The sequence below is a fragment of the Danio rerio genome, chromosome 7 (assembly GCF_052040795.2).
Source record: "Danio rerio strain M-AB ecotype USA chromosome 7, GRCz13ab, whole genome shotgun sequence".
NCBI lineage: Eukaryota > Metazoa > Chordata > Actinopteri > Cypriniformes > Danionidae > Danio > Danio rerio.
Window position 1 is genome coordinate 29616071 of NC_141027.1, and position 11446 is coordinate 29627516.

At 33.6% G+C, this 11446-nt stretch overlaps 1 protein-coding gene across 3 annotated transcripts in view; it reads right to left on the bottom strand.

Moving 5' to 3' along the window:
- rorab (RAR-related orphan receptor A, paralog b) overlaps window positions 1–11446 on the bottom strand; it is an 86293-nt gene that overhangs the window by 10636 nt on the left and 64211 nt on the right. For all 3 annotated transcript variants that reach the window (XM_087259420.1, XM_087259419.1, NM_201067.1), the window contains 4 exon segments: window positions 10653–10738; window positions 8417–8558; window positions 4894–5310; window positions 1918–2039 (listed from right to left, as the gene is read on the bottom strand). In XM_087259420.1, the coding sequence (XP_087115546.1) occupies window positions 1918–2039; window positions 4894–5310; window positions 8417–8558; window positions 10653–10738 (767 nt within the window).

The window sequence follows — 11446 nt, forward strand, 5'->3', positions numbered from 1 at the left end:
TCATTAACTTCCAGCTGCAACCGTATCCAATCTAGCAACAATAACTCTGGTGCAATTAGAATGGGAGCGGGCGGTCTAACAATATATCGCTCCCGAGTCCCAACATTATTTTGGAATAGCATATTTGTGATTTCCTTATTCTAATTGAGCACCAGTACAACCAGTTCTCACTAATGTTACACATGATGAACAGATGGACCAGTGCTTTCTGCACATACTTTTTTTTTAGCACAGTCTGTGCGTGAACACCTGCATAACAGTCCTCAGAGCGGGCTTTACAATGGCAGAGTGTGAAGATGCAATGTCCTTCAGCTTGCATTAGAAAACGGGCCAGTTTAATGTTAGGAAACCCACATAGTCTGATGTATGGGAGTCTTTTTCATGAGTCATAGACGCAAATGGAAACAAATTTACCTTTGCGCGATGTGATAATACCTCAAAGTTTTACCCTTTAACAGTCACAAGACTTAAGGATTTAAGGCGGCACTCATGTCTCATCACAAAAGGGCAAACAAAACTGACATTTAGTCTACAATCCTTGCACAACCTCCAGAACAAAAGCTGAATATACGGCGGGAGCGGTCGGGTGGGGAATAAAATCTTGCAGGAGCAGAACTAAAAAAGGTCTCGCGCAGACCTCTAGTTTCAACAAACTTTTTATAGTGTAAATAACAGGTGTCTGTACCAAAATGTTGCCTTTTTATACCTCCATCATCAAATGAAGTAAATATCAAAACAACATTATGTCTTCTGCCTAGTTGACACTACAGGATTTTAAGCCTGATTTGGGCTGTGATCGGAAGAAAATCAATCGACGATCTTTATGTGCAAATTACTCATTGACCCATCAAGAGGCACGCTGAAACAAAAAGCAAATATCTAGTATGTCAAATGTCTGGACGAATCGGCCCACTCAAGACTATGTGCAGCCAATGAGGGAGTAAGAGACGGCTTAACCATTGTGTTTACGCACTCAACAGAAAGATCTGTTATTGGCTAGATCAATGATTCATGTTCTCCATTGAACAACATGGATGCAGGAGCGTTTGAAAGCCACGTCTATCAGCTGACCAAATGGAAGGATCAGCAGACTGAAATGGCTTTGAAATGCTAGTGAATGCTTTCAGAGCTATAAATAACTGCTGCTGAGCAGGGCTGCACAATACATCGTTTTAGCATTGATATTGCAGTGTGCATTCGCAATAGTCACATCGCAGGAACTGAATGCTGAATTGGGATTATGTTTGACCAGGAGAGACTGCTTTACCATAATGGAGCAAATGTTCATTGTTTACATGCTTTTAAAGGCTTTACAAGCATATCAAAAGAGTTTAATGCATTTAGACTAAAGGAATTGTACTATTTTAAAAAATAGTTTATTAAATTACTTATACAATTAAGTCAATTAAGTTATAATAAAAATGCTATGTTGTGCTATTTTTTTAAATTTAATTATTCATTATCTTACTAAACTGAGCTCTTTAAGTCATCAGGTGAAATTGTATTCATTTCGCAATATATATAGCGGAAAAAAACAACAGTGCAATGTCACATTTTTGCAATATTGTGCAGCCCTACTGCTGAGCACAGGCTGCCTGTCTTTCTGATGGCTGAAATCACATGTTTGTAATATAGGCCCTCTGTAACGTATATAACATTGCACATGCTCCCACCAATAGTCATCAGAAAAGTGGTCGAATAATAAAAATTAGACAGCAATAAAAAAAAATTAGACAGATTAAAATACCAGATGTAAATGGGAAAATGTCTCTTTTATCTAGAGGAAATGATCTCCACCAAAACACATCTTAATACCAGAACCATTGAGACGATGTGTCTCAGTTGACCACTTGCGATAAGACCCATGAGATCTCTAATACCAGGTGCACACAGCATCAGACAGACATAAGCAGACACCTTTTTTTGGTACGCCTCCAGGTTGCTCTGTAGGACTGTCTGCCAGTTGCTGGGCTGAAGCTCTTCTCGAAGATACTGGCACGTCTCCAGGTGAGACTTGCAGATGTTCTCTGACAGATGTTCTGTGTCAGAAACACACAAATAGAGTCAAACAGCTGGAGCTGACACACATTCCTGGCTCTGTAAAACGCACACAAGACACATCCAAAGCTGTATATATTACTGCCACGTTATATTTACGAAAATAAAATCATTAAGGCTCATTTTAGTCAAAAGCAAGTACGTTGTCTGCTGCTCTTTGACTGGTCTGTGTTAATGAGGCACTTCATACTAATGACATGTTCAATGGGCCATGGAGGCGGGTTCACAGACCCCTGCTGGTTCAAACCCCACAGCTGTCAATCATGGCCGTAATGCCGGAAGTCTTTAGAACTATTTAGAGGAAAACTATGTCATTTAATTAGATAATATTTTCTTTCTTTGCAATTACCTACCAAATGATGCCAACATAATAGATGTTCTATCATTTACAAAGCAAAACATTTGCATGCGAAAATTAGGGAAATAATGTAAAAATTCACACAATACATAAGTAATATCATAAAAATAAAATATAAATATAAAACTAATTCAAAATAATTTAAAACTCAAATGTGTTATTCATTTTTGTCATAGCTGCTTGAGTTTATGATATTTCCAATGTTAATATTATTCATTCATTCATTTTCCTCCGGCTAAGTCCTTTTATTAATCTGTGGTCACCACAGCGGAATGAACCGCCAACTTATCCAGCATTTGTTTTACACAGCGGATGCCCTTTCAGCTGCAACCCAGTACTAGGAAACACCAATACACGCACATACACTGGCCAATTTAGTTTATTTAATTCACCTATAGCGCCTGTCTTTAGACTGTGGGGGAAACTGGAGCATCCGGGGGAAGCAGTAGACCAGACTAACCTGAAAATCTTATAAAGATAACCAATAGACCAAACATTTGGCATGGTTATGAACACTACAGCGATACAATGCAAATTTTCTTCAAAATAACTTTAAAAGTTGAAATAAATTATTATTCACAAAATTTTGAAGTGCTATGATAACGATATTGTGCATGTTCATTACGATATATTAAACTATTGAAAAATTAGCATCTAATATATTTATATATATTTTGTATATATTTATGCAAATTACATTTTATAACTGCTCAGGGTTTCTGCAGGTTAAATTTAGACTTGTTAGACAATTTTAAGACCATTATAAATTTAATTTTAAGAATAAAATTCATTATTAAGAAATTTCATATAGAGTAGGGCTAAACACATTGGTTTTTCGAATGGCCCAGTTGAAAAATATTTTTTTATTTGCCCTATCAACCTTTTAAAAAATAATTAAATAAATGTAATAATACAATAACAATCATTTTATAATTAAACATTTTACAGTTTTCTCAGTCGCTTTGGTGCAGTTCTCACAACACTATTTACATTTGCAGAACAGGTCATGCATTTCCAAAACAATTAGTCATTTGTGCACATCCTAGTAGCAGTTTCTCATTCCTTTCAACAAATTGCAAATGCTTTCGGACATGCATCAATTGCTTTCATACAACTCTCTGCTGTTTATAACATTATCATTTGCTTATGTCATGTCAGTCAAAATAAACAAAAACTTGTAAATGCTGAATAGTCATTCAATATAAAACTAACAGCTCTTATTTCATCACTTGAGTCATTACATAAAATTTTTTTTAACTTGATGTCAAAATCGGTCAAGCAAACTTTATAAAAAAACAATTTAATCTTTATTTTCCTGAAAATGTCTTTAAAATTGAACAATTTGATGAATGATTTACAGACCTGTGTATGTTGTAGGCTCAGTTTCAATATGTACTGCAATATTGTTTACAGTTGTGCCCAGCTCTACCCAAAGGGAGTTTATGTTTGTTGTAAATAAGGGTGTATTTATTATTTTGCACAATGCTGTGAATAAATTTGGATTGTAAAGAGCATGTGCAGTACAAATGTGAAACATACATATTCAGTGTCTTGTACTCAGATACCTTACTAAATGCAGTGATGTCCAACTTTACTGTAGTTTTCAAATGGCTGTGCAAATAGTATACAGTGCTGTCTTGAGCATTTTCAGCAAGTGTCACCAAAATCAGACTTTTTTTTCATTGAAAAAATGTACAGAGTAAACTGTCATAATGAAAACATGACTAAGCCATTTGACTATCTTGTTCATAAACATTGGTGTCAGGACTTTTCATCTTGATGATACTGTCACTTTGATTGACATCAGTACTTGCTTTTGAGGAATGAGCTATCTATTTTGAGCAAGTGATGCGCTTTTGCAGGTTATCAGCTAGGTTTTGCAGTTTGCACTAATTGTTTTGCAGTTTGCATTAACTGTTGTGCAAATGTAAATAGTGTTGTGAGAAATGCACCAAAGCGTCTGAGAAAAACTGTAATATTTGAAATTATTAACACTTTTATGCAGCGGATGCGCTTGCAGCTTCAACCCAGTACTGGGAAACATCCATAAACACTCATTAACACCCATACACTACAGACAATTTTAGGGCATGTCTTTGGACTGTAGAGGGAAATAGAAGCACTCGGAGGAAACCAACGCCAACACAGGGAGAATATGCTTCTTGCTGTGAGGCGACAGTGCTAAACACTGAGCCACTATGTCGCCTATATTATATTATATTATATTATATTATATTATATTATATTATATTATATTATATTATATTATATCATATTATATTATATTAGGTATAATTGCTGTATTTTTGTGAGTTAAAAGTTTTATTGATATAAGTTGTTAGTGATTGGATGGGTGTTGGCCAGATTGAGTAGCTTTACATAAACAAAGGAAAATTAAGACCCCTTTAAAAAAATCTACAACACAATTTTTCAGTAAATGTAAGACTTTTTATGGCCTAAAGACATCCTGCTGTTACCTAAATCATCATGAGGAGGTGAAGCGTCTCCATTGCTATAGCAGCAGTATTGATCTAGGCCAGAGTCTGAGCTGAGGTCACACACAGGTTCTAGTTTAATGCCATCCATGTCTAGACCTGACTGGTCTGGAGAGGGCTGAATGTCCAGGTAAAATCCCCCGATAGCAGAGTCTGCCTTGCCCTCCTCCTGGGTCTGGCCGTTGACGTATCCACTGAGGTCATCAGGGATCTCGGTGACCCCGCTGCTGGACAGGGCGTATGAGGGTGTGAGTGGCTCTGCTTCTCCTGGAGCTTGACTTTCCTGATTCTTCTCAGACTCGTCACCGGTTTTGTCATCCTGCTGCTGCTGACGGTGCTTCTGAACCTCTGCGAACAGACTGTCCCTCTGCTTCTTAGACATGCGCCCGAACTTCACAGCTGTGGGTGAGCACACATTTAACACATTATAATCAAATATTGGGTTTTAAAGTCTCTCTAACACTTTACAATGGCTTTTTACAATAACATATCTGAGCTTTTCAGGTCGATTTAGAAAATTACATATAAAAAAAAAAAAACACAGTAATACTGGACTTGGACCATGTTTAAGGCAGATACGATTTTTTTAAATTAAAAACTTTAGTTAATGTATATATTTTGATACAAAATAAACCAGGAAATGCATTTGTGATTTACAGTTATTGAATTTGATTCAGGTTTATTTGTACAGCGCCTTTCACAATAACTATTTCTGTTAAAGCAGCTTTACAAAATGAGCACATTATTCCATTACCGGAATTATTATTACCATTATCAGAATCAGAAATGTTAAGAAGTTGTGTATAGGGTGGACATTATATACAGTTGAAGTCAGAATTATTAGCCCCCCTTAATTATTAGCGCCCCTGTTTATTTTTTCCCCCCAATTTCTGTTTAATGGAGGGCAGATTGTTTCAGCATATTTCTAGGCATAATTTTTTTAAAAACCTATAATAGCTGATTTATTTTATCTTTGCCATGATGACAGTAAATAATATTTGACTAGATGTTTTTCAAGACACTTCTATACAGCTTAAAGTGACATTTAAAGGCTTAAGTAGGTTCATTAGGTTAACTAGGCAGGTTAGGGTAATTAGGCAAGTTATTTTATAACGATGGTTTGTTCTGTAGACTATCGAAAAAAAAATAGCTTTAAGGGGCTAATAATTTTGTCCCAAAAATGTTTTTTAAAAAATTAATAACTGCTTTTATTCTAGACGAAATAAAACAAATAAGACTTTCTCCAGAAGAAAAAAATATTATCAGACATACTGTGAAAATTTCCTTGCTCTGTTAAAAATTATTTGGGAAATATTTAAAAAAGAAAAAAAATCAAAAGGGGGCTAATAATTCTGACTTCAACTGTATAAACACAGTTAATCTGCAGTAAACAGTATATAGTGTTCTTCAAAAAAGGTGATGTCTGGGTGCATGTTTAATTAAGTGTATTTGTGTATTAAGTGTACTGTATGTGTTGTCCTCAAAGTTCTTGGATGGTTTTTATGTGTTTGAATAAAGCAATTTAATGACATTTTTTCCCCATTTTTAAAATAACAAATAGTGACATGTTTTTAAATATTTTAAATCAAATTTTCAGAGAGTAGCAATGTTTTAACCTTGACATTTTTAAGAGATTAATATTTGGTATAATAACCCTGATGTTATCACAACAACAAAAAAATAAATAAATCAATAATTTCCCAGAAAGGACAATTTTTTACAGGGCTCAGCATATATAGTACACCCCTCCCAAACCTCTCTTTTAAATTCAGTTTTGTAATTAGAAGCTATACAATATTATATTTGTGCATATACATTAGATTAGTCAGTACTGAAGCAAAATCTGGAGCTTATCTAACAAAATAACTTACGAAAACGGTAAAAAAAACCTACAACACCCAACTTTATATGTTAGAGAAAAATATTAAATACAAATTTTAAAAAGAGGAAAAAAAATCAAGAGAAGCAAAAAATGAAAATTTTTGAAGGTTGTAATTTTTGCTATATTTTGCTTGAATTTAATTGTATAATATTTTAATTTCTAAATATGTTTGGTGACTAAAATATTATTTTAATAAATATTTATGTTTAATAAATCTGTGTTGTTTTAAATGCACCAAAATACATTGCCTATATTCACTAAGAAATGGATAAAAATATTCATTTTCAGAATGGGCTGTACTCAGTTATGCTGAGCACTGTATGTGAAATTTGGAAGTAATATTATCAGATCTGTGTAGATTAAAGTTGTTTTAAAACATTGTACTAAAACCCACACCTATAAACTCAGTAAATCCTGACAAACTGAAAATTTTCACGTGCTCTCCCACGTGTTCCATATCATTTTTTTCAAGTAACACTACTAATGTAATATACTAATGTATTACAGTATATACAGAACAATACCTTACTGGAAGCCTGTGGCAATTTTTCAATTTTAAAAGATTCCATTAAATAGGGCTGTGCGATTTAGAGAAAATATCTAATGGCAATTTTTTTTTTGAGAGATATTGCGATTTGATTTGCGATTTAATTTTGTAGTCAAGCTTCAGCTCAAAAATCTGTAGGTCATGGCAACAATTCTGCGACAGGCAGAAAAAACGACCTGTTTGTTTGGTGTCTGTGACTTTGAAACCAAAATATTCCCATATCACAATGCTGTTTTTCTTTGATATTAATTCATCTGTTAATACTTCTGAAGGAGCAGACGCCATTATCTCACTTGTCCGCACTTTCCTGTTTGTTTGGTTGCACAATTCTGATTGGTCAGAACAAAAGTATGCTCACTCAGTTGGCTAGTAAGAATGTCACACACAGACTGCAGTGGGCGGGGGAAATGAGTAAAACATATATATGTCATACTGCAGCCTCTTTTGATTAACTAATTGAAACTGATTTCAATTAATGGCACAGCTCTACCATTAAGTACGATTTTAAAGCATTTTAAATCCCAAGAACACAAAGCATGTCTTCATAAATCACCTTAATACTGTATTCCAAGGTCATACCCATATCATTATACAATTGTGTATCCTCATTAACCACATAAAAAAGTACACGTATAATAATTATAATATATAATAAAATAAAAATGTTAAACATAAAATGTTTTTCAAATAATATTTCAGACTCATTTATAACATACGTTTTTAACAGTACATATGAAATCTTTATTAAACAAATTACTTTAATATATTATTATATATCGTGGTCGATTTGGTGTTACAGTATGTGTCATGTATAACACTGAAAACTCTAGCGTTGAAGCAGCACAAAGATGAAACTGATATAAATATCAAAGTATTCTAATACATGCGAAGACATTAGCATATACCATTTCATAAAAAAAAAAACATCAAAGCACAAGCCAAAGATTTTCGCTGAAGAAAAGGAATGAGATTATTTTTTGCATTAAAAGCCCTACTGTCACACACTCTGTCCAGAATTAGACACACCGGCAGCCGTGTGCACATCACTCAGACTGCTGCGAGTTTTGAGTGCCTACCATCTCTTGACATGCCCACTGCTAAGCATTTCTGCAGACGGCAGTGCTGGCAGCGGTTTCTGCTGGTACGGTCGATCAGACAGCTCTTCTGCCGAGGACATGAATATGACACAGTGCCCTGCTGACTCCTCCTGAAGAAACCCTGACAGAGAGAGAGAGAGAGAGAGGGAACACAAGCATAGGTCACCTCTACATTCAGCTTTGATGCTTGGATTGCAGCTGGTTTTAGACTGAATTAATAACTCTTCCATCAGAACTGTGACTAAATAATACATGGCCTATTGTAATATCTGGTGACATCACATCAGACTGCAGTCGCATATTTTCATCCAAATAAGGGAATATGTCATGAAATGTGCATCTGTATGCCTCTCTCCCCAGTGCAGTGGTGCGTTATGTGAGCTCCAGATGAAGAATGCATGAAGTGTAAATGCCTCTAGAGCTCTCTGCTGTGCTCGTGCACTCTCTGTGCTGCTTCATGCTACACTCAGATCAAAGTGAAAACGAGGCTTCGCCATGCACTGAGAAAGCAAAACGCTCTGCTTTCACTTGAATCTTTATTTTGGTGTAAATGGGAAATAATTTAGGCTATAATAATAATAAGACCGAAATGGAAGAATTATGTCCTAACATTCATAACTGAAATATTTATAATTGTTTTAATAATAATAATAAACAAAACCAGTCAAAGGTTTAGGGTCAGTGATATACTGCAAAACTTAGGTTGCGCAGGTATATTTTGGGCCAAAAATACATTGTATGGGTTAAAATGATAAATGTTTCATCTATGCCAAACATCATTAGACTATTAAGTGAAAATGTAAAGGTTTATGGTGATATAAAATGTAATAATGTAGAGAAACTGTAAATATATCAAAACCAAAATTGTTGATTACCAATAAACATTGCTAATCACTTAATTTAGACAATTTTAAAGGTGATTTTCTCAGTATTTTGATATATTTTGAACACGCAGATTCCAGATTTTTTAAATAGATTTTAGGAACACTTTCATTTAAGGTGATGTAGTTACACATGTTCCATGAGCTTACTATAGTAATGACAATAAATCATTCACAACTCAGGGTTTCTGCAGGTTTCATCAAGTCAAATTTAGGACTTAAGACCCTTTTAGGACCAACATGAATGACATTTTTTAAATTTTTTATACAGGGCTTAAAACTAGTGATTATTTCTAAAGGTTAGTTAAGCCAATTAAATTTTTTTGCCCTCCACAAATAAAATCAAAAATCAAATAATTACTTTTTAGCGATATAATCCAATGTGTCAAAACAAGACAACTTTAGTTGTATACACTATTTTCAACATAATCTTTTTTTTTTTTTTATGACAAGTTTAACATTGTTAAAAATGATATTTATCGTGGAGGCAATTATATGAATAATCAAAATCCAATAATAATGCAGTAATCTTTTGGTCCAAATTAATTGAGTTTAACTCCTATTCAACCTAACACATTTCTGTAATAAAACCTTAAGTTTCATGCCTATTTATAAATAATATGTCTACTCGCCCCTACATCTGTTCATAGTTTTTGTATGAATGGAAGATAATGCAAAGGGATAAATTATTTTATTATTATCATGATGAACTAATTGGTTTTAGTTTTCTTTCCTTGATTTTATTAAGATGTATTGTTGGTGATTGAATAGATGTCGGCCCGACTATGTAGCTTTACTTGGACAAAGAAAAATTAAGACCTGTTTAAAACAATTGAAGACCTACAACAAAAGATTTCAGTGAAATTAAGACTTTTTGAGCCCTAAAATTTTTCTTTTTGAAATTAAGGACATTTAAGACTTTTTAAGAACCTGCAGATAGCCTGCAATTACATGTAACTTACCCTAAACCACAATCTAATACCAATCATGATAAAAACATGTAAATAAATAATATTACTCAGTAGTTAAATTAAGACTTACATAGTAACAATGTCACCTTAAAATAAAGTGTAACTTAGATTTTTTTCAACCAAAGATTATTATTTTCTCATGAAGTATACAGTACATAAATGGAAAAATTATTTTGTTCAGCTCATTCTATGTAAAAGTATTACAGATCTTATCGACCTCAAACTTTAAACTGGTAGTGATTACAATGATGATTATGACAGTCCTAATTATGCATTTAAAAGAAACTTATAAAAGGACCACTGCTCTTTCATCCTACTGATTAGACATGACTGTGAGATGTATGTGTGTTTTGGTTGTCTTACCTTGCATCCCTCACAGGTTATTACGCCATAATGAATGCCTGATGATTTATCTCCACAGATTTTACAGGGAATACTCTCAATCTGAGCTACAAAGAGACAGAAAGACACTTTCAGAACAAAAACACTCTATGCTGCAATATTTTCTTAACATGTAGAGGCATTTGAGATATGTTACGTTGCTCTGTTTGTTTGAGCAACCCAACATCCCCAGCACAGCAACACTTCTAAGCCAATTGCATCAGACTTGATGCCTCAGTTCAATCAAAAACGCTGTTTGGGAAACTTATTTTGAATATGTCATATACGTCTTTCCACACTGTGCCTGAACTCAGGTTATTGTTCTTAATGCCAGTTTTAACTATTGTAACTTGCTCAGTATTAACATATTACCCAAAGTATTGAATAAAATCATTATCTTATAATTACGTTTTCAGGGAGATTTTTCATCTGAAATTTCTTAAAAGTAAAGTTAATTCAAAAATGACAATTTTTTTCAGCATTTACTCATCGTGATGTGGCTCCGAACCTTTATGAGTTTCTTGAACACAAAATATGCTGTTTAGAAGAATGTTTGAAACCAGTAGCCATTGACAGAAAATAAATAAAAATAAATAACAATACTATGGATGTCTACTTATAGATGATGTTTCTTGAGGTTCATTATTTTGTAAAAAAAAATTTTTTAATTAAATTAATTAAAAATGAAATATAAATAAATATATAATACTATGGATAGCGATAAATTTACAAAACTTTTTGAGGTACATTATTTGTAACAAATAATTAAAAATAAA